Here is a 24,352-nt window from a genome sequence, read left to right as displayed (position 1 = left end):
GTGTTCTAAAGGTGTTCTAAATGTGTCCTAAAGGTGTCCTAAAGGTGTTCTAAACGTGTCTTATAGGTATCCTAAATGTGTTCTAAAGGTGTCATAAAAAGTGTCCTAAATGTGTTTTAAAGGAGTCCTAAAAGTTGTTTTACAAGGTGTCTTAAATGTGTCCTACAGGTGTCTTAAATGTATCCTACAGGTGTGGTAAAAGGTGTCCTACAGGTGTTGTAAAAGGTGTTTTAAAGAAGTCCTTACTGTCCATGAGTCTCCAGTTGAGCAGAGGGTCGTAGACGAAGGCCTCCAGCACGGCCATGACACTGTCTCTGTGCTCCCTCAGCACCTCCATCACTGTGTGACATGTGATGCGATAGTTGCCATCCAGTCCTGTCACCTGTAACACACACACACACACACTTATTTCATGTTGTCACCTTTGTAACGCACACACACACGTATTTAATGTTTCATGTTGTCACCTGTAAAACACACACACACTTTTGTCATGTTTCATGTTGTCACCTTTGTAACACACACTCACTTTTGTAATGTTTCATGTTGTCACCTTTGTAACACACACACACACACACACACACACACACACACACACACACACACACACACACACACACACACACACACACACACACACACTTTTGTCATGTTTCATGTTGTCACCTTTGTAACACACACACTTGTAATGTTTCATGTTGTCACCTTTGTAACACACACACTTTTGTAATGTTTCATGTTGTCACTTTTGTAACACACACACTTTTGTAATGTTTCATGTTGTCACCTTTGTAACACCCACACACTTTTGTAATGTTTCATGTTGTCACCTTTGTAACACACACACACTTTTGTCATGTTTCATGTTGTCACCTTTGTAACACACACAGTTGTAATGTTTCATGTTGTCACCTTTGTAACACACACACACACACACACACACACTTTTGTAATGTTTCATGTTGTCACTTTTGTAACACACACACTTTTGTAATGTTTCATGTTGTCATCTTAGACACACACAGTTACACACTTTTGTAATGGTTCATGTTCTCACCATGGACACACACGTTTGCAAAGTTTCATGTGTTCACAGACATGAGTCAAGTACCTCCATGGCGTTGGTCAGCATCCTGGTCAGCCTGAAGGGGATCTTCTCAGGGAACTTCTCTCTGGTCATGGCCACCTGCTCAGTCAAGCAAATAACCAATCAGCATATCAGCTGTCGCCATTGTGATGAAAACAAAAACGACACCAGGAGGTTGCCCGCGGCCACAGCCGCTAATGTGTTTTTCCATTTGACGCCATGAAGGTTAATTTATCATGAAGGTTAATTTATCATGAAGGTTAATTGAAGCATTTATTGTACAGCAGTGGTGTCCAAACTTTTTCACTGAGGGCCACACTCAAAGAATCAAAGCATGCGGGGGCCATTTTGATATTTGTCATTTTGAAAACTAATATAATTTATTAATTTTTACATCTTTAGAGCTCCCTTCAAGTTGGTCCCAGAAGGGTCTAATCATAAAATTATTAAAAGTAAGACATACCATTTTATTTTTTATTATTATGCAAAGCTTAAATCAACAAATCAACTTCAGGTCTATCTGTCGATATAATGTTTTTTTTTTGTGCCTTTTTTGTCAAAACCCAGTTTTTTATGGCAAAATAAGCAATATTTTCCACAAAAAACATTCAAAGTGTAATAGTTGATGTGAAGTAATTAAATATGTCAATAATTAATAACATTGATTTTGATTCATTATTATTTTTGAGCAAAGACAGTGAAAAAAAAATCCCAGGGATCCAAAAAGGTCCCACACATAATTTTTTTTAAAAATAACAAGGCTTAAATCTCTAGATCAACTTCAGATCTATCTGTCAATTATAAGTTTTTATCATTTTATGTTTTTTGTTGTCTGTTTTATGTAACTTTTTTTTCAAAGTAAATTTTGTTTTTTATATGCCAAACACAAAAAGTATGCAATATTTTCCTCAAAGAATATTTTAAAGTGGAACATTTGATGTGTAAGGTCAATAATTCATAACAACATTGATTTTGATTTATTATTATTTATTGAGGGCCCCACTTATAAAAGTGTTAAAAATGAGTTGGATCTATCAATTATAAGTTTTTATGATTTTATGTTATATTGTTTGTTTTATGTTGTTTTTGTCAAAAACACAAAATATGCAATATTTTCACGACAAAATATTTCTAGGTAGAACCTTTCATGTAAAAAATTATAACCTTGAATATGTCAATAATTCATAACATTGACTTTGACTCATTATTATTTTTTGAGCAATGACAGTTAAAAAAAGTTTGTTTTCTTAAGTCCTACTAAAATTCCAGGGATCCAAAAGGGTCCCACACATAAACATTTTAAAAATAACAAGGCTTAAATCTCAAGATCAACATCAGATCTATCTGTCAATTATAAGTTTTTATAATTTTATGTTTTTTTGTTGGCTGTTTTATGCAGTTTTTTCAAAGTAAATTCTGTAAACACAATAAATATGCACATTTTCCTTTAAGAAATATTTCAAAGTGGAATATTTGATGTGTGAATAGGTCAATAATAATTTATAACATTGATTTTGATTTATTATTATTTATTGAGGGCCCCACTTATAAAAGTGTTAAAAATAAGTCAGGTTTATCAATTATAAATTGTTATTTTGTAGTTTTTTGTTTGTTTTATACCGTTTTTGTCTAAAAAATTGTTTTTTTTACGGCCAAAACAGAAAATATGCAATATTTCCCCACCAAATTTTTTTTATTGGAATATTTGATGTGTGAAAAGGTCAATAATAATTTATAACATTGATTGTGATTTATTATCTATTGAGGGCCCCACTTATAAAAGTGTCAAAAAGTCAAATCTATCAATTATTAGTTTTAATAATTCTATGTTTTTTTGTTTTGTTTGTTTCATGCCGTTTTTGTCAAACACACAAAATATGCAATATTTTCCTGACAAAATATTTCAAAGTGTAATATTTGATGTGAAGTAATTGGAGCCTTAAATATGTCAATAATTCATAACATTGATTTTGATTCATTATTATTTTTAAGAATGAGTTTCAAAGAAAAAAAAACGTGCTGCATGGCAGCTTTGTGTTATTAGTCAACATTGCAACATGTTCTCGTTACTTTTCACCTGTTTGCTCTTTTAGTCCACTTTTTTCCATAGTATTTTTAGATTGTGACGTTAAAAAAGTGGCCCCCGGGCCGCACTTTGGACACGCGTGCTTTACAGCATGAGGAAAGGTTGCCCACCTCAAAACAATCTCCAAAGTCAATATGGAGGATTTTCCCGCTGAGGCGATCCAGCATCAAGTTGGAAGGATGCCTGGGAGGAAGAGGAAGCATCATGGTCAGGGGTCAAGTCGGTCCTCAGGTGTCCATACCGTGACACGTGGCCCACCTGTCGCCCAGGCCCAGGATGTAGCCCACCATGGACATCACAGCCAGGGAGCGAGTGTAGTTGGTCCTCCTGTCAAACCACACCTGCAGGACAATTCATCATCAGACCCCTCACACACATGTCCCGACACACCACCAACAAGTTAGCACATTAACAGTTAGCATTTGTCAAGTACCAAGGCATATTAAAGTTAAAGTTAAAGTTAAAGTACCCATGATTGTCACACACACACTAGGTGTGGCGAAATTATTCTCTGCATTTGACCCATCACCCTTGATCACCCTCTGGGAGTTGAGGGGAGCAGTGAGTAGCAGTGGTGGTCGCGCCCAGGAATCATTTTTGGTGATTTAACCCCCAATTCCAACCCTTGATGCTGAGTGCCAAGCAGGGAGGTAATGGGTCCCATTTTTAAAGTCTTTGGTATGACTCGGCCGGGGTTTGAACTCACGACCAACGTTCCCTCTAAGGTGTGCGCCTGTGCAATTGCGCACTGCTCAAGCGTCCTCTGCGCACGGCAAATCTATGCCACACACAAAATCAAATAAAAATATAAGCGCATAACAATTTTCGACACATGGACACGACAGAGAAAACAGTTTTCGTCATCATTGTTCAAATATTGTAACGTCTGTCGAGACGCTTTGAGGACATGAATTCCTTCGATCACTTTACTGAGCAAAACTCTTTATTGTCGGCCATAAACACATCACCAAAACATTAGTAAAAAAAATTATATTTAGCAAAAGTGGTCCTTTTCGGCAGTACAAACCAGACCAAAAGCAACTTTGTTATATCAACAGCAGCCGCTAGCTCTTTCTCACTTGCGCCAACACATGCACATATGGCACTTAGGCAGCGATGCGTTTACAGCCACACAAAAAGTCGGACAACTCCAACACCACACATAAAGTGTAATACCAGGTTGTTACACTATGATTTACCAATCAAATGTGTGCTTATTCTAGTGTCATTTATTAAGAATCTTAATTTATAAATATTAATCATGAAATGCTGTTAGTATATTAAATAAATACTAATGAAAATATATTTTTTACAAACAGGAAGTTGCAGGAATGTACACATGATCCCCTGCTTACATCTCATTGTGCAACATGTGAATGTCTTAATGGGAACTAAATGCAATGTCTGAAAGGGGTACAAACTATTTCCAAAGCAGGACCTCCACCCAGACAAACAATACAAGTACACAGTTCATGAAAAACAATATTTTTTGTTATTGTCATTGTAAGTGGGCCTAAACACTTATATTAGAAAATAATCTCATGGAAATGACTGCTGTCATTTGATTATAATAATAAGAGAATGTTGTCTCTCTATCTGTGTTGGCCCTGCGATGAGGTGGGGACTTGTCCAGGGTGTACCCTGCCTTCCGCCCGCATGCAGCTGAGATAGGCTCCAGCGACCCCGAAAGGGACAAGCGGTAGAAAATGGATGGATGGATGGAGATTGAACTTGTTATTTAGTTAGGTTTGGGACAGGTGTGCTGCTGGTGTAGCCACAGTGTGCACACGTCTGAGGTTGCTCACATGGGCTCCACTGAATGCTCAGGGAGTTTTTGCGTTTGCTCACACACATGAAAAATTAGAGGGAACATTGCTCACGACCTACCGATCTCAGGGCGGACACTCTAACCACTAGGCCACGGAGCATATGACTCTAAGGCCATGTCTAAGTGGTTTAACCCCTTCAAGGAATATTTATTCAGCCTAAGCCCCGTGTCAGCCACACTAAAGCAGTGTTTAAGGCAGACCTGGGCATTGCGGCCCGTTATGATTTTCAGTCCGGCCCACCGGACGTTCTACATAATTTTTTTTAGACGTTTAACATCAATACTGTAGCCGCCATTATGACGTGCAGTGCTGTTCTTAAATGAGCGTAAGTCTTGAACTATAGAAAGTATTTCAATGGTGGGTATCTGTGCTTTTGGGCGTTATAAGAGTTATTAAAGTAATCTAGGTCACAGCAGCTCAGACGAGGAACAAGCCAGAGTGGGCGGGGTTTGTTTTCAGAGCAGCCAGCCCGAAACGCATGTGTCAGAAACAGATGCGGAAGCAGATTTTTACCTGATAATATATCATAATGTAGGTGTTTATTCCACTTTGCATTCATATTTTGCTGTTTTTTACATTTTTGTTGTGTTTTGCTTGATTGTAAAAGATACACAACTATCAAGGAGCTGGTCTGAGAAGTAAAAGAGAAGCGATGTTCATATGTTAATATTCAGTGTTTTACTGTTCATAGTCAATGTTATAATTTTCACTTTCTTTATTTTCATGTACATTTTGGGTGTCCAATTCAGTAAAAAACTGTAAAATTCCATTCTGTTTTTTTTTTAGGTGGTCTGTCATAACATTTCTAGAACTCTTTCGGACATTGTGACCTTTGGTAATAATGTTCCTGAAAAAAAGGGACCCAAACACACATACTGTACAGCAGACTTTTACAGCTAAATGTGTATATGTCATTTATACACACATGCACCTTGGCCCCCCCAGACACATTTTTTTCTCTCAATGTGGCCCCTGAGTCAAAATATTTGCCCAGCTCTGGTTTAAGGTCCCCCTCCTCGGACAGATTTTGACACGGGTAAATCAGCCGTGTAGTTCTTGAATCTCCGGCACTTAGCTTTGTATGGACTCATTGATCGTTTAAAAAGCGAGTTCGGAGAGGAAGTGACGCCAGAAAGACCCCGCCCACACAGGAAATGACGCCAGAAAGTCCTCGCTCCACACAGGAAGTGTCATAGAAAGAACGCGCCACAGCCAGCTTCATAACAAAGCCGGAGGCGGATCATCCAGACATGCCGTGTTTCTCCTTCTTCTACATGTACAGACACTTGTGGAAACCACACATGAATACCTTAAGAGAAGGCAACGGGCGATTGCAGCTATTTGGGATACAACACTTCTCAGACGGCAAGAGAACTTTCCAACAGTCAGCTGTGATTCTATTTACCGGAAAACTTGGTCCCTTCCTCCCGTGGATGTGATGGTGATAGGCAGTGTGTGGGTACAAATATTGCTTTATGGATGTGACTGTGAAATGGCCAGCCAGCGTGCCATTAGCGCGCAGCTGAAAGATGGAACCATCCCCTCGTGTCCCAAACAGTTTATCGCATTGTCTACTTTCTCATGTGGATTAAAGATGTGATTAATTTATGATGTCTCAGGTGTGATTGACTACTATAGACACACTGGATTCTAGTTCACTGAAATTGTCAGGTTCAAACACTGATGACATCTATTAAACAAGACAAGAGGCAAAGAATTAAATAGAGACAGAATTCAATTTGGACTCAATATTGAGGAGATTTGTCTGTACACTGTACCCTTGCACAGTATCTCAGCACGCTCTGCCAAAAGATTGCACGCCTCCTTCTTTTCTTTTGGACCCTCCACGACCACATGGCCACCGCTGTTTCCAAACGACAAAGGTCGCAAAAACTTCACAGAAAATGTCGTAAACAATTCACAGAAAAGGTCAGTTCAAAAAAAGTTCGTAAAATAGTTCCAAAAGAGGTCCATAAAATAGTTCAAAAAGACGTTCGTAAACCAGTTCAAAAAGGAGGTTCAAAAAGAGGTCGTCTGGAAATTGGGCAGATCCTGTCTTCTCTCCGCTTTGAAGTCCTTGGGTTAGAACAATATATTTCTGTTCATTACCATACATGAAAGCACACAGGAACACCTTCATCTTACTTCCCCCCCCCTACACAGTGGAGTTTTACAAGCCTTACTCTTGGTAGGTTTCAAAGACAGCTTTTTTCTTCTCACCAGACCCTCAATGTAACACAAAGTTTTTGTGATAATTTAGAAACAATTATTCTAACAGAAATAGCACAACACTGGATATTGTTCAAAGGACTTACATTTTAATTTAAAAACTTGCACAGCAAACAAATGTAAAATGCACAGCAAACTATTTACAATATAGCTCTTTTCAATAACTTCACAGTGAAGTAAAGTCATCAGTGTCCGCCCTGAGATCGGCAGGTCGTGAGTTCAAACCCCAGCCGAGTCATACTAAAGACTATAAAAATGGGAGCCATTACCTCCCTGCTTGGCACTCAGCATCAAGGGTTGGAATTGGGGGTTAAATCACCAAAAATGATTCCCGGGCGCGGTCACCGATGCTGCTCACTGCTCCCCTCACCCCCCAGGGGGTGATCAAGGGTGATGGGTCAAATGCAGAGAATAATTTCGCCACACCTAGTGTGTGTGTGACAATCATTGGTACTTTAACTTTTTTTACTGGAGAGCTTGGAACAAATGGACGCTTTTTTTTCTTCTTTCTTTTTTCGCGGGGGCGTAAACGGTGGCATTGTTGTGTGTGGACACGGATAAAGTTAGGTGGGATTTACCCTGGATAACCTTATCCGGCTTAGTGTGAACGGGGCCTAAGGGTGTACAGGTGCAAAATGTGCTGAAAAAGTTAGCTCGGTAAAGTTAGCATGCCAACGGGTAGCATATGTCAAGTCACAAGTTATACAACTCTGAGGTGCACTTTGCACATACTAATGCTAACATGCTAGCATATTAACATTAGCATGTGCTAACTCCCCCCCCCCCCCAATTTTGCAGCTGTACACCTCAGAATAATATAAATTGTTACTCGGGAGCTTCCGGTTGGCGACAATTTTGGCTCCCGCAAATTTCATTCCTACCATTCTGCATAGCTCGACTGAATGCAGTAACTGCTACTAATGTTTTAATAGTACTAAAACCTTTTCGCACTGAATGAGAAAATGTCTAACAGAGCCAAAAAGGAGGAGCAAAAGAAGGAGGACTTGGCGGCAAGTACCATCATGGCTATGCTAACTACAATGCTAGCGGACCACAAGACTTCTCTCTCGTCTGAGTTTAACTATGCCTTTTCCAAACTCAACAACACGCTGGATTGTATTCAGACCACACTTCTGGAAAACCAGAAGCATCTCTCCTCACTAGAACTGTTTGCCGACACGACCAGCCAGGATATGCTGGCCATGAACACCAAGCTAACATGCGTAACAGAGGAGAACGCGAGGCTAAAAGCTAAGCTAATAGACTTGGAGAGCAGAAGTCGTCGGAACAACATAAGAATTGTCGGCGTACCCGAAAACATTGAAGATCCAAACCCAACAACGTTCTTCTCTCAACTGCTGGTCGAAGTCTTGGGTGAACACACGCTGTCGTCGACCCCGGAGCTGGACCGTGCCCACCGCTCGCTAACAGCAAAGCCAGGCCCCGGTGAGAGGCCGCGGGCTATCGTGATATGCTTCCACTGATTCCAGACGAGGGAGCTGGTGGTGCTGAAGGCTCGGAAACGCAGAGGCAAACTAAAATAAAAGGACTCACTGATACACATCTTCGAAGACTACTGCCCTGAAATACTGGAACGGCGGGCCGTGTACCGGGACGTCATGAGGGAGCTCTACAATCTGGGCCTCAAACCAGCACTCCACTATCCGGCTAAGCTAATGGTTTCAACCGAGGATGGAAAGAGACGGCGACTCGCATCTCTCAGAGACGCCCAAGATTTTGTCAAATCCCACAATCAACGCAGCCAAGAACATGCAAAAGAGTAATCTCAGTCGGTATGACTTTATTGAAACTTTGTTTGATACGATGTGACTACCCCACAGTGCATGGCAGGACGGAGCTAGCTTGGCTAACTGCAGCCATGTCTGGAGGCCACACTGCCGGCACCAACCTTAACAATCAACGCCTGCTTTATTACGGTTAACCATGCTAACATATCGCTAACTCCAGGCCTGACCGTGAATATCACATCTGTGTGGTCGCTCATTGGATCCACTTTCATTCACTCTTTGTTTAACCTTTCAGCTAATATATTATACTGACATTCTAGAGCTAACCTGGTTAATATACAATTATCATTATTGTTTAAACAACCCGCAATATTGTTCATTCTGTTTTATTTTTCTACATCGACACTCAAATTATTTTGTCTCCCCTTTACATTTATTTATCATGTTCTATTAGATATATATTCTTACACTGTGGTTTACTTTTTCTGTTATTATTTGACCTAACTGCTGATCTACTTATCTCTTGGTTGGTTACTGTTATTCCTTACCCATACATCCATGATAGTATACACGTTTATGCATGTGTGTGTGTGTATATATGTATATATATATATATATATATATAGGTGTATGTATATATGTATATGTACATGGCACCGCTTGTACTTTATGTTATTATATGCTTTTTGAGTTGTTTATACTTTATAATCTATTTTTCTCGCTCTCTGAAGTTATCTTAGTACTGGGTACTATGTTTCCTGAGGGAATATATTGCAGTTTTGACGCATTTTAAGATGTTCTGACTCAGTTGCAGCCAATCTGTTGTTCTCGGGAGGTGGAAAAACCGGAAGCCGATATGGATACGTCCATGCAGGCGCAAGGACAGCGCACTGCTGTGAAAAGGACACTTAAGGTTCAGTTTCGACAATGGGGTTCTCAGGTCCTGGGACGATGGCCCTGTAGGTGGTTGCCAGGTTTAACCCACCTGGCATTGTTGTATGTTGTTGTGTCTGCGAGTATGTGTGTGAGTTTGTCGTGTTTTCTATGTGTATGTGTTTTTATTTGTTTGTTTATCTCCTCATTCCTTCCTCTCACTTTTCTGTTTCATCCCTTCCTCTTACCAGTACTCTCTGCAGTTCCCAGTTATCATGCATCAGCCCCCCTCCTGACTTGCTTGTATACATCAGCCCGTTCTGCTCTCCTAGTTGGACATGGTGAGGTATGACAAGCACCAGTAATACACTTAGATTTGTTTCATGGAACGTGAGGGGAGTGGGGAGCGCCACTAAAATTGGGAGGGTCTTGACCCATTTGCAACACCTCAAAGGAGATATATTTTTCATTCAGGAGACCCAACTTCGCAACAGAGAGATTTCACGACTTAAAAGAGGCTGGATCAGCCATATTTTCCATTCAAAATTCAACGAAAGGGCCAGGGGCACAGCTATCCTTATTCGTAAAAATATTTAGTTCGAACTCAATCAAACTGTAGCAGACCCGGCTGGTCGTTATATTTATGTGTCTGGAAAGCTGCAAGGCACCCCAGTCATACTCGCTAGCGTTTATGGACCCAACTGGGATGACAATTCTTATGTGACTAAATTGTTTACATCATTTCCGAACATTGGAAACCATTTTATCATTATGGGTGGGGACTTTAACCTGGTGCAGGATCCTGTACTGGATCGATCATCTAACAAACTTCGGTACGTACAAATAATACACTATCCGCCCCAATTTTTCTTAAAAGAGGCACTAGACAAGGTTGCCCGTTGTCTCCATTACTGTTTGCTATTGCGATAGAACCCCTTGCTCTTTGGCGGAGGCGGGCTTTAAAGGTATCACCCGGTCGGACACGTTGCACAAAGTCTCGCTTTATGCGGATGACCTGCTCTTGTACATCTCGGACCCTGCTAGCTCACTCCCGGTAATATTTGACATTCTGGAGCGGTTTGGCACACAAACTTAACTACCAAAAAAGTGAGCTGTTTCCGATTAATTCCTTAGCTAAACAGTTACCACGATCTTTAGCGGCATTCAAATGGGCACAGGACGGGATTCATTACTTGGGAATCCTTATTACTCCGGCTATATCTGATATGCTCCGGGCAAATTTTTTACCTCTAATTGAAAAGATGGAGAAGAACTTAGCCCGCTGGTCTGTTTTACCATTATCTCTCGCTGGCCGGATCAATCTGATCAAGATGATCACTCTGCCTAAATTCCTTTACCTTTTTCAACATATCCCCATATTTATTACTAAATCATTTTTCGATAAATTAGACAAATCAATATCCAAATTTTTATGGGGGACCGGATCGGCCCGAATCCGCAAGTCGGTCCTACAATCTCCCAAATCTGAAGGAAGGCTTGCACTCCCCAATTTTAGACAATATTATTGGGCGGCTAACGTACAGAAACTCCTATACTGGATGGATGGAGGCTCTCAGACCCTCCCGGCCTGGGTATCCCTTGAAACGGCAATCCCACACTCCTCATTACATTCTTGCTTATGCTCATCACTCTCTTTCCCATTTAAACTTGAAGGCGCAAACACCATTGTATCGATCTCCATTAAAATATGGAACCAGCTACGGAAACACTTGGGTCTTCAGGGCCCATCTATATTGACCCCGCTACTTAAAAAACAATTATTTAAACCTTCCCGTACTGACCCCGCATTCATGACTTGGCATGATCATGGTATCACCACTGTGAAAGACCTCTATGCAGACGGAGTGTTCTCATCCTTCACTGAACTCTCTTCCAAATACGATTTGCCGAACTCCCACCTTTTTCGTTTTTTTCAGGCGAGAGACTTCGTAAAGAAGCAGTTCCCACACTTTCCAAATCGTCCTCCAGAAACTCTTATAGATACATTGTTATCTTTGAGCCCTAATCATAAAACATGTATTTACGTGTTATATACCTCCTTAATTTCAGTTGCTCCAAACTCTCTATCAGTGATAAGAGCCTCGTGGGAGAGCGATCTTAATACCAACATATCCGATCAACACTGATATACCGAAGTACATGTCAAACTACTTCCTTAACGTAAATGACCGCCATAACCACAACACCAGGGGGAGCTCCACTAACCACGTTAAACCCAGATTCCGAACTAACAAAGGTCTTAACTCATTCTCTTTCTATGCCACATCAATGTGGAATGCGCTCCCAACAGGTATAAAAGAAACGGCATCTCTATCCTCCTTCAAAACCGCAATAAAAGTTCACCTCCAGGCAGCTACAACCCTAACACCCTCCCCGGATTGCTAATAATCAAATGTAAACAATCAAATACAGATACTTTTTCTTATGCCTTCTGATCTCTCTCTCTCTCTCTCTCTCCACTACTTGCTGTCCATATCCTACCCCCCCCTTCCCCTCCACACCCCTGATTGTAAATAATGTAAATAATTCAATGTGATCATCTTGTGTGATGACTCTCTCTCTCTCTCTCTCTCCACTACTTGCTGTCCATATCCTACCCCCCCCCCTTCCCCTCCACACCCCTGATTGTAAATAATGTAAATAATTTAATGTGATCATCTTGTGTGATGACTGTATTATGATGATAGTATATATCTGATAGTATATATCTGTATCATGAATCAATTTAAGTGGACCCCGACTTAAACAAGTTGAAAAACTTATCCGGGTGTTACCATTTAGTGGTCAATTGTACGGAATATGTACTTCACTGTGCAACCTACTAATAAAAGACTCAATCAATCAATCAATCACTGGGACTCTGCCCTGAAACTGGTTCACTCCTCCTCAATATGTGCCCGTCATAGTCTCATCCAATGCAAAGTAATCCATAAAATTCACTACACTAATTCAAAACTATCCAAAATCTACCCCACGGTTAGCAATACCTGCAATAGATGCAAACAATCTCTGGCTGATTATGTCCATATGTTCTGGTCCTGCTCTAAACTATGTTCCTTTTGGGAGGACATTTTTGACACAATCGGAAAAGCATACGGTCAAAACTTTCCCCCGAACCCATTGTTAGCCATTTTTGGCGTATGCCCCGATAACATGTGCCCGGTACCACTAAAACGCACTGTTGCCTTTACGACCTTGCTGGCCAGGCGATTGATCTTGTTTAATTGAAAGCTGGCTCGCTCCCCATCACACGGCCGTTGGATTAGAGAGGTTCTCTACAATCTAAAACTGGAAAAACTTAGGTTTTCGCTAAAAGGCGTTTGAAAGCTCATGGAGTCCTTTCTTGCTGTATGTCAACTCTGTTGATTTATGCCCAGACGCAGATGAGGAAATATCTCCCTTTTATTTATTATTATTTTTAAAAAAAAATTTAATTTAATTTAATTTTTCCCCCTTTCTCTCCTTTCAGCCTGTTTGTCTGTCTCTGGCCTCGTATGTGTGTGTGTGTGTGTGAGAATGTGTCTGTCTTTGTCGTCTTGTTATATGATTGTGCCATATGTCCCTTGTTTGTGTGACCTGAGTGGGGTGGGAGGGTGGGTGGGGGTTAGGGTTTTAAGGGAAAGGGTGTGAATAATTTTCTGTCTTTAAAATTGTACTGTTTCGACTTGCACTTTTTTCTGTCTATGTGAAAATGCCAATAAAAAAAGTTGGATTAAATTGTTACTCGACACATACTACCTGTTGACATCAATCAATCAATCAATCAATGTTTATTTATATAGCCCTAAATCACAAGTGTCTCAAAGGGCTGCACAAACCACAACGACAACCTCGGTACAGAGCCCACATAAGGGCAAGGAAAAACTCACCCCAGTGGGACGTCGATGTGAATGACTATGAGAAACCTTGGAGAGGACAGCATATGTGGGTTACCCACATACTGCACATGCTAACTTACCACACATGCTAACATACCACACATGCTAACTTTAACAAGCTAACTTCTTAAGCCAATTTTGCCGCTGTACACCTCAGAGTCGTATACCTGGGTGTTTTTCCTATGCTGGCTGTTAGCATGCTAATGTCAACATGCTAATATAACAAGTATGGCATACTTGATAATGCTAACATGCAAGCATGGTAACGTTAGCATGCTAACAGCTAGCATATGCTAACTTCTTTAGACAATATATTTTCACATTTTGCAGCTGTAAATCTCAGAATCATATAACTTGTTACTCGACACATGCTACCTGTTGGCATGCTAACTTTAACAAGCTAACTTTTAAAGCTAAATATACAACTGTACACCTCAGAGTCATGTACTTTGGTACTTAACCCATGCTAGGTTTTAGCATGCTAAAGTAAAAAGTTATATGACTCTAAGGAGTACGGCGTACTTGCTAATGCTAACATGGCAAAGTTAGCATGCTAACAGCTAGCATTTTTTAACAAATTTTGCAGCTGTACAACTAAGTCATTAACTTGTTACTCGACACATACTCCATGCTAACTTTAACAAGCTAACTTTTTTAGCCATTTTTGCAGCCGTGCACCCCAGAGTCATTTCCCCTGGTACTTGACCCATGTTAGCTGTTAGCATGCTAATTTTAACCAGCTAATGTTAGCATGCAAACAACTAGCACCTGGTACTTGACCCACGCTAGCTGTTAGCATGCTAATGTTAATCAGCTAATGTTAGCATGCAAACAGCAAGCACCTGGTACTTGACCCATGCCAGCTGTTAGCATGCTAATGTTAACCAGCTAATTTTAGCATGCTAACAGCTAGCATGTGTCAAGTACCAGGTTACATGACTCTGGGGTGCACGGCTGCAAAAATGGCTGAAAAAGTTAGCATGCTAATGTTAGCAATGTAGTCACAATTTATCAGTTTGCAGCTTTTGCTGCCAGGGCCCTAATAATAGCAATGAGGACAAATATTGGGAGAACTTTAATTAGGTACACCTGCAGCGCAATCAAAATGTCTGCCTTCAAAGAGGTAACAATGCTCACTCGTGCTTGTTAGCATCTCACCTCAGAACTTGGGCTCTTTAACCACAGGAGCTTGGCCAGGTCGTCTCCGGCCGTGTTGTTGACTGCGTGCTCAAACACCTCCACCTTCTCCATCAGCGTCAAGTGGTCGTAGTCGGGCGCCATCTGAAAGAGGGGGGAAAAAAAATTGAGACACAGCAAGAGGATGGACAAGAGAAAAGGATTATCAACAAAAGAAAGGAGAGATAACACACATGATTTAGGAACATGCATTTTACATAACACAAGTGCGCAGTAAATAAAGGACTACATAAGGAGGTTGCCTACAGCCACAGCTGATGATGTTTTTCGCTAATTCATCACATAGGCATCCGTCCATCAGTGGTGATGATGGGTTGCGCCTGGGGGAGGTAATTCTTTCTTTCAGCGGCGGCTGTGGCTGTACAGCCCCACTCTGGAGTGACCATCTCTGGTGCAGTTGGCACAGATGTATAGGGACGGTTCTGACACAGGAGCGGGTGCTGCGTCACGCAGTTTCCGCTTTTGTCTCCTCGCCTGCAACAACGAGGTGTGCTACTCCTCCAAACTGCCTCCAAACATCGCTGTCTTTTGCAGCTTCCTCCCAGTTGTTGTGGTCGATGCCTGCCTGTTTCTCGTCACGTTTGCAAACGTCCCTGAAACGCAGTCCAAGGGGTCTGGAGCCTGTTGACAGTTTGCCGTACAGGACAGCTCTGGGGAGCCGGCTGGGGTCCATCCTGTGGACATGGCCAAGTCATCTGAGGCAGCGTTGGCTGAGCATGGTGAACAGGCTGGTGGAGTGAGCACGTTCCAGGACTTCCGTGTTGGGAACTTTGTCCTGCCATGAGATTCCCAGGATGCGGCGAAGACAGCGCAGGTGGAAGCTGTTCAGCTGTTTCTCATGTCTGGTGTAGGTGGTCCAGGCCTCGCTGCCATACATCAGTGTACTAATGACACAGGCTTGGTAGACCTGGAGTTTAGTGCGCATGGATAGCTAGTTGTTCGACCCTACTCTTGTGGCGGCTCTCGCAAGACGGATGGCAAGTTCTGTGTCGAGTGACAAGTCGCTGGAGATTGCGGATCCAAAGTATGTAAAGGTCTTGACACATTCCAGAACCTGATTGTCGATGGAGAGTGGAGTATCAGCATGTTGGCCCATGACATTGGTCTTCTTATTGCTGATGGTGAGACCAAATTCTTTACAGGCAGATGAAAGCCTGTCCATCAGCCTCTGGAGCCCGGACTCGGTGTGGGATGCCAGAGCTGCATCATTCCGACCGGGTGATACCTTTAAAGCCTGCCTCCGCGCGCAGCCAAAGAGCAAGGGGTTCTATCGCAATAGCAAACAGTCACCATGTCCAACTAGGAGAGCAGAACGGGCTGATGTATACAAGCAAGTCAGGAGGGGGGCTGATGCATGATAACTGGGAACTGCAGAGAGTACTGGTAAGAGGAGGGGATGCCAGAGCTGCATCATCAGCAAAAAGCATTTCCCTTAGGAAGACACTGGTCACCTTGGTCTTGGAGCACAAACGGGCGAGGTTGAAAAGTTTGCCATCAGCTCTTGTGTGTAGGAAGACACCTTTAGAACATGTGCCGAAAGCAGCAGACAGAACGAGGGAGAAGAAAACTCCAAAGAGGGTTGGCGCAAGAACGCAGCCCTGCTTTACGCTGCGGATTGGAAAGGCCTCTGATGTATCTCCTTCCCAACAGACGGAATCCTGTGTGTTTACTTGGAATGATCTTATGACGGCGAGGAATTTTGGGGGGGCAACCGATCTTTGCAAGCGGCTTGAAGAGACCATCTCTGCTGACAAGGTCGAAGGCTTTTGTGAGATCGACAAAGGCGAGATACAAGGGTCTCCTCTGTTGCTGGCACTTCTCCTGCAGCTGCCGAAGGGTGAAAATCTTCCTGCCCTGAAGCCGCATTGTGACTTAGGGTAGACACATTTTGCAAGGAGGTGGAGTCTAGCAAGGGCGACACGAGCGAAGACTTTCCCCACGATGTTGAGCAGGGAGATGCCGCGGTAATTATTACAGTCACTACAGTCTCCCTTGTTTCTCGTACAGTGTGACAATTTTGGAGTCACGCAGATCTTGGGAGACTGCTCCATCTTTCCAACAGAGGCAGAGGAGATCGTGAAGGTGCGGCAGTAAGTAGGGTTGGGTATCGAGTATCGATTGGAACCGGGACTAACTTTCCGATTCTCCCGGAATCGTTCAAAAGTTTAAATTTCGATTCCTAGTTTCGATACCCAGTCCACCGACCGGAAAAAAAGAATAAGTCCGCCAACCGGAAGAAGCCGCTGAACACCAACGAAGAAGCGCCCACCGCCGGAAGTGTTAGCATAGCCGAGCCTATGTAGCCGAGCAAGTCAGTCAAGCATGGATAGCGGGCGTCGGCGGTCGAAAGTGTGGCTTTATTTTACTAAAAAAAATGAAATATCGGCGAAATGTAACACGTGCGACAGGACTGTTTCGTGCTTAGGAGGGTGCACGTCGAACATGATGAAGCACCTCCGAGTTCATGGAGTACAAATAAATGCGTGTCCCGTCTTCGACGCGCTGCGCCGACCGTCCTCCTCTGGCTCCGACGCCCAGCCTGGCACCTCGGTGACTGCACTGCAGTCCGAATCCGGTAAGTAAAACAATATATATGCAATAAATAATGTGTTTTGCGCCAACGTTGAGGCAGCTAACAAATTAGCCCGCATATTTTCATAGACAATTTACAACCTGCTAGCCAGGCTCCGCGATGTGCTCAGCGTACTCCGTTCACCGTAGCGGCAATGGGGAAGATGTCGGTGCCACAGAAAGGTCACTGCACACATAGTCAAAAGACTGCATCCCTTTTCAGAGGTGGAATCTCCAACATTTAGGTTAGTTAAGCAATAACGTTAGAGCTAAGCTAATTGATACTGGGCTAAACAGTAACAGCAACATTATATGTTTGTTTATGTTTGCAGGGATATGGTGAAAACTCTCAACCCAAAATACATACCACCTTCCAGGGACTACCTGTCAAACGCATGGTACAAGAAGAATCGGAATCGAGAATCGTCAGGAATCGGAATCGGAATCGTACGAATTCAAACGATACCCAACCCTAGCAGTGAGGAAGGTTTCCCAGGTTTTATGACATCAGGTGTTATCCCGTCAGCACCTGGGGCCTTGCCGCATGCGAGTTTGTCAATGGGGTTGCTGAGCTCTTCCTTCGTGGGTTCCTTGTCAAGCTCCTCCATAACAGGCAGGTTTGCAACTCCATTCAGACCCTCCTCTGACACAATGCTCTCAGTGGCGTATAACTCCGTGTGGTGTTTGGCCCATCTTCCCACCTGCTCGTTGCGGTCAGTGATGACTTCACCAGACTCGGCTTTGAGAGGTGCTGTTTTCTTGATGGACGGGCTGGTTGCTTGCTTTATCCCCTCATACATGCTCCTGATATCTCCTGTGTCCGAGGCCCTTTTTATGTTTGAGGAGAGCTCAAGCCAGTAGTTGTTGGCACAGCTACGTGCCATTCGCTGGGCTTCGCTCTTGGCCTTTCCCAAGGCGTCAAGGTTCCTCTGTGAGGGGTTTCCCTTGTGCTTGAGGAAAGCGGTACGCTTTGCCTCTATAACTGACTCCATCACCGCAGCACTAGCCTCAAACCAGTCTGCATTTCTTCTCGTTCTCTTCTCCTATGTGGCAATGGCTTGGTCGTAGATGGTATCACTTAACCCTTGTGTGGTGTTCATATTGTTGTTACTCAGCCAGTGTTTGTGGGTCTGATGGACCCGTTGCATTTTGTGGCTTTTAATGCATCACAATCAAACACTTTTATGTTAAAATACTGACTTATCCCAAAAAACATCTGTAATGAAGTACTTCGAGAGGCTGGTAAAGGAATACATTGTCTCCAGACCTCCCCCCACATTCGATCCATACAAGTTTGCTTATCGCCCTAACCGCTCCACAGAGGACGCCATCTCCTCTGCACTCCACCTGAGCTTAGCACATCTGGAAGGAAAGGACACACACGTGCGGATGTTGTTTCTGGACTTCAGCTCAGCATTCAACACCATCATCCCGCAGCACTTGGTGAGCAAACTGGCCCCCCTTGGATTCAGAACCCCCTATGCAACTGGCTGCTTGACTTCCTCACAGACAGACCCCAGTCTGTGAGAGTGGGCAACAACACCTCCAGTGCCATCTCCTTGAGCACCGGCTACCCCCAGGGCTGCGTCCTGAGTCCGCTGCTGTTCACGTTGATGACCCTTGACTGCTGCGCCAGGTCCACTACTAACCACATTGTGAAGTACACGACAGTAGTGGGCCTCATCCGTGGCAACAACCACATGGACTACAGGGAGGAGGTGAAACATCTGGTTGACTGGTGCAGAACCAACAACCTGGTCCTGAACGTCGACAAGACCAAGGAGATCATTGTCGACTTCAGGAAGCACCAGTCCAGCCACGCTCCACTCTTCATCAACGGCACAGCGGTGGAGATGGTAAGCAGCACCAAGTTCCTGGGGGTGCAGATAACTGACAATATGACCTGGTCCCTACACACTCTTGTAAAAAGAGCTCAGCAGCGCATGCACTTTTTGCGTGGGATGAAAAGAGCACAGCTCCCTCCCCCCATTCTCAGCACATTCTACAGAGGCACTATAGAGAGCCTGCTGACCAACAGCATCTCTGTCTGGACTGGAGCCTGCAGTGCCTCAGACTGGAAGTCTCTCCAGAGAGTGGTGAGGACGGCGGAAAAGATCATCAGGACTCCTCTTCCTCCTATCCAGGAGATGGCAAAAAGCCGCTGCCTGACCAGGGCTAAGAAAATCTGCAGAGACTCCTCCCACCCCCACCAAGGACTGTTTTCACTGCTGGACTCTAGAAAGAAGTTCCGCAGCCTCCGTAGCAGAACCTCCAGGTTCTGTAACAGCTTCTTCCCTCAGGCCGTAAGACTCTTGAACGCATCATAATTATTCCCTCAACTCCCCCCAAAAATGGATTAACTCGCTGGAATATAAAGACAATATAACATATATCCATAAACGTAGATGCATATGCTAAAGTGCAATATATTTATCTTTACAGTAATCTATTTATTTATATCTGCACCTTATTGCTTTTTTATCCTGCACTGCCAACCAGCTAATGCAACAAAATGTCGTTCTTATTTGTACTGTAAAGTTCAAATTTGAACGACAATAAAAAGTAAGTCTAAGACCCTTTAACACTGGCTGAGTAACAACAATATGAACGTTGCATGGAAATTTCTCTGCCAGTTTCTGCATCCCACAGGGATTCTTCTTTTGTGTTTCTGCACCTGCGCTTCCCACACAAGGTTGCAACATTGTTTGTCAACATTGTCTGCACTCATTTTGTCGCACATTTGACCCTCTGATGTTCTGTGTACCTACACTCTGTCCTCCCCGTCTATGCCTGCTGTGTGTGCGTGTGTGTGTGTGTGTGTGCGTGTGTGTGTGTGGTACACAGAACATCAATTTCCACACTTCTATTAGCCCCGGGTCCAGTGGACCCCGGACATCTTATATGTAATAGAAATGTGTAGGGGGGGGTGTATGGTGTGTGTTCATTAAATATGTATTCTGATTTATGTTCTTCACAGAAAATGAGCCAAAGCCAGTGAGTCTCGGTTTGAAAAATTAATTAATTGTATCATTTTTCTTTTAATAAAAATTGAAAACGGGTCCCACAGACCCGAACACCACACAAGGGTTAAACATTTCCATTTGTCCACAGCACTTTGCCTGATTGATGGTCCACAAAGTGCGGGTCAAGGGAGGTCAGGAAGCGTTGTGTGACAGCCGGGTTGGTAGAACGGCTGGCATTGATGCGTGGACGTTCCTTCTGCTTGGTGTGATAGATCTGTTTTGGTTGAAGCTTGACCTTGCTTAGGACTAGTGAGTGGTCCATGTCACAGTCAGCACTGTGAAACGTCCTTGTGAGAAGCACGCTGTTAAGGGCCTCTCGCCTCGTGATGATGAGGTTGAGCTGGTGCCAACGTTTGGATCTGTGGGTGTCTCCAAGATACCTGGTGCAGAGGCTCAGTCTGGAAGAAGGTGTCCGTGATGCAGAGCTTGTGGTAGCAGCACAGTTATAGCAGACGTTGTCCATTTTCGTTCATGCTCACCACTCCAAAGTGACCAAGGCAGTCTGGCCAGGATTTGTGGTCAGATCCTACCCTGGCATTGAAGTCTCCCAGAAGGAGTAGATGCTAATTTTTGGGGAAGGTGTTGACAGCCGCGTCAAGCTCCTCATAGAACTTGTCTTTTAAACTCTGGTGGTGCGCAGAGGGTCGGAGCATAAGCACACAACAGGTTTGCTGGTCCGCTGCTGGTAGAAAGGTGGATTGCAAGGATCCGCTCAGAGCCTCCTGTCGGTGGGTCCATCATGGGAAGCTAAAGGTTTTTCACTGGAAATCCCACAGCTTATTCCTGGGTTTCCTCTGCACTCTTTCCCTGCTAGAAAAAAGTATACTGTTTTTCCTACAGAGAGCCAAAGTCAGTAAGTCATGTCTCTTGGAGCGCAGCAATGTCGACATTAAGTCGTTGGAGCTCACGGTCAATGATAGCTGTCTTGCGCGAGTCGTCAATGTGTTCAAAGCTGCCTGAGAGCTCTGTGCGCATTGTTCTGACATTCCAGCTTGATACTCGAAGAGCTGGTATCTTCGTTTTCCTTCTCTCAGTTTTTGCTTTTTTCATGATCATCATTGGTGCAATTGTTGACGTTTGCTAGTTGTGCTTTACCCGACGCCTCGCCAGGATTATGCCGACTCTGGCGGGTTGGCACCTAATTGACCGGGGGCTGCCCGGCTTGAGGCGGGCGGTGGCCAACCATTAGTCAATGATTCCTCCCACCATCGAAGCTGGCCTGTGGCGTCCAAAAAAACAAACAAATAAAAAACCTTACGCCAATCGGGTGGAACTTAAGGCTGCCAGCTTCTTTGTTTTCCTCCCTTTATGGGGAGGCTGAAGTGACCTCTCCGTGGCGCAAGCCTGGGCAGAAGGTATGGGTTGCCCGGTTTTTAAGATCCTCCTCTCGGCCGTGACGATGTGGCCTAGGGGAGAGCAAGGCAATATATCTGGCATCGGCTTGGCTTCAGGAGCTGCCGGCAGGGGGTCAGCAGTGACACCCAGCCGACTCAGGGGCTCCACTCCTCATTTTCTGCCTGGGTTTACTCCCATAGCCTTTCCTTCTCCCAAAGTTACCACAAGGCAATCACTGCAAATCACCTAGGCAGTGATTGGCGGATGCCAGGGTGGGCCTGCACACCTCGCCTCTGGGGCCCACTGCTGCTCTGAGATCCCTTCCAGTTTAGCCTGATATCGCGAGGTCCCAGTTACCGTGTGTGGCCACGAGGAGGCACTGTAGGAGTCTTGGTGGTGGAGAGGCTGTGTACATGGACAAAGATAAGACCTTCTGGAGGAAAGTTCTGTGGTCAGATGAAACTAAAATTGAGCTGTTTGGCCACAATGCCCAGCAATATGTTTGGAGGAGAAAAGGTGAGGCCTTTAATCCCAGGAACACCATCCTACCGTCAAGCATGGTGGTGGTAGTATTATGCTCTGGGCCTGTTTTGCTGCCAATGGAACTCGTGCTTTAAATGGGACAATAAAAAAGGAGGATTACCTCCAAATTCTTCAGGACAACCTAAAATCATCAGCCCGGAGGTTGGGTTATGGGCGCAGTTGGGTGTTCCAACAGGACAATGACCCCAAACACACGTCAAAAGTGGTAAAGGAATGGCTAAATCAGGCTAGAATGAAGGTTTTAGAATGGCCTGACTTAAAGGCCTACTGAAACCCACTACTACCAACCACGCAGTCTGATAGTTTATATATCAATGATGAAATCTTAACATTGCAACACATGCCAATACGGCCGGGTTAACTTATAAAGTGCAATTTTAAAATTCCCGCCACACTTCTGGTTGAAAAACTCCTTTGGATATGATTTATGCGCGTGACGTCACAAAAGCAACGGAAGTGGTTGGACCCCATCGGACCCGATAGAAAAGCCTCTTGTTTTCTTCGACAAAATTCCACAGTATTCTGGACATCTGTGTTGGTGAATCTTTTGCAATTTGTTTAATGAACAATGGAGGCTGCAAAGAAGAACGTTGTAGGTGGGATCGATCGGTGTCTTAGCGGCTAAGTACAATACTTACAGCAACACAACAAGGACTACTTACTACGCCTAGCCGATGCTTGCCGCCAAACCCACGGATGAAGTCCTTTGTCGCGCCGTTGATCGCTGGAATGCAGGTGAGCACGGCTGTAGATGGGAAGATGAGGGCTGGCTGGCGTAGGTGGAGCGCTAATGTTTTATCATAGTTCTGTGAGGTCTGGTTGCTAAGTTGCTAAATTAGCCTTAGCGTCGTTAGCAACAGCATTTTTAAGCCTTACCAGGCTGAGAATTTTTAACCGTGTAGTTACATGTACATGGTTTAATAGTATTGTTGGTCTTCTGTCTATCCTTCTAGTCAGGGGTTTATTTATTTTGTTTCTATCTTCATTTGAGAACGATGCTATCACGTTAGCTCAGTAGCTAAGTGTGTCACCGATGTATTGTCTTGGAGATAAAAGTCACTTAAAAGTCAATTTCGCGTGCTCGACTCTCATTTTCAAGAGGATATAGTATCCGAGGTGGTTTAAAATACAAATCCGTGATCCACAATAGAAAAAGGAGAGAGTACATAGTTCTGTGAGGTCCGGTTGCTAAGTTGCTAAATTAGCCTTAGCGTCGTTAGCAACAGCATAGTTAAGCCTTACAAGGCTGAGAATTTTTAACCGTGTAGTTACGTGTACATGGTTTAATAGTATTTTTGATCTTCTGTCTATCCATCCAGTCAGGGTTTTTTTTTAATTTAGTTTCTATCTGCATTTGAGACTGCTATGCTATCACGTTGGCTACGTAGCTAAGTTAGCTTCTATTTTTTTAGCTTCGAAAAGCTGAATATTATTAACCGTGTATTTACATGTTCACGGTTTAATAGTATTTTTGATCTTCTGTCTATCCATCCAGTCAGGGTTTTTTTAAATTTAGTTTCTATCTGCATTTGAGACTGATGCTATCACGTAGGCTACGTTGCTAGGTTAGCTTCTATTTTTTTAGCTTCGCAAAGCTGAATATTATTAATCGTGTATTTACATGTTCATGGTTTAATAGTATTTTTGATCTTCTGTCTATCCATCCAGTCAGGGTTTATTTTAATTTAGTTTCTATCTGCATTTGAGACTGCTATGCTATCACGTTGGCTACGTTGCTAGGTTAGCTTCTATTTTTTTAGCTTCGCAAAGCTGAATATTATTAATCGTGTATTTACATGTTCAGTCACTGTGAATGTCCATTTCGCGTTCTCGACTCTCATTTTCAAGAGGATATAGTATCTGAGGTGGTTTAAAATACAAATCTGTGATCTGCAATAGAAAAAGGAGAGAGTGTGGAATCCAATGAGCCAG

At 43.5% G+C, this 24,352-nt stretch overlaps 1 protein-coding gene across 1 annotated transcript in view; it reads right to left on the bottom strand.

Moving 5' to 3' along the window:
* Window positions 1–24,352, bottom strand: part of LOC133656329 (serine/threonine-protein kinase mTOR-like) — a 274,420-nt gene that overhangs the window by 25,258 nt on the left and 224,810 nt on the right. Inside the window, exons 31-35 of the mRNA XM_062057364.1 lie at window positions 14,910–15,032; window positions 3,432–3,514; window positions 3,284–3,356; window positions 1,112–1,186; window positions 247–382 (exon numbers count right to left, since the gene is read on the bottom strand). Of these exons, the coding sequence (XP_061913348.1) occupies window positions 247–382; window positions 1,112–1,186; window positions 3,284–3,356; window positions 3,432–3,514; window positions 14,910–15,032 (490 nt within the window). The remainder of the gene's footprint in view (window positions 1–246; window positions 383–1,111; window positions 1,187–3,283; window positions 3,357–3,431; window positions 3,515–14,909; window positions 15,033–24,352) is intronic.

The sequence above is a fragment of the Entelurus aequoreus genome, linkage group LG01 (assembly GCF_033978785.1).
Source record: "Entelurus aequoreus isolate RoL-2023_Sb linkage group LG01, RoL_Eaeq_v1.1, whole genome shotgun sequence".
Classification (NCBI taxonomy): Eukaryota; Metazoa; Chordata; class Actinopteri; order Syngnathiformes; family Syngnathidae; genus Entelurus; species Entelurus aequoreus.
This window is presented reverse-complemented; position numbering and strand designations above follow the sequence as displayed.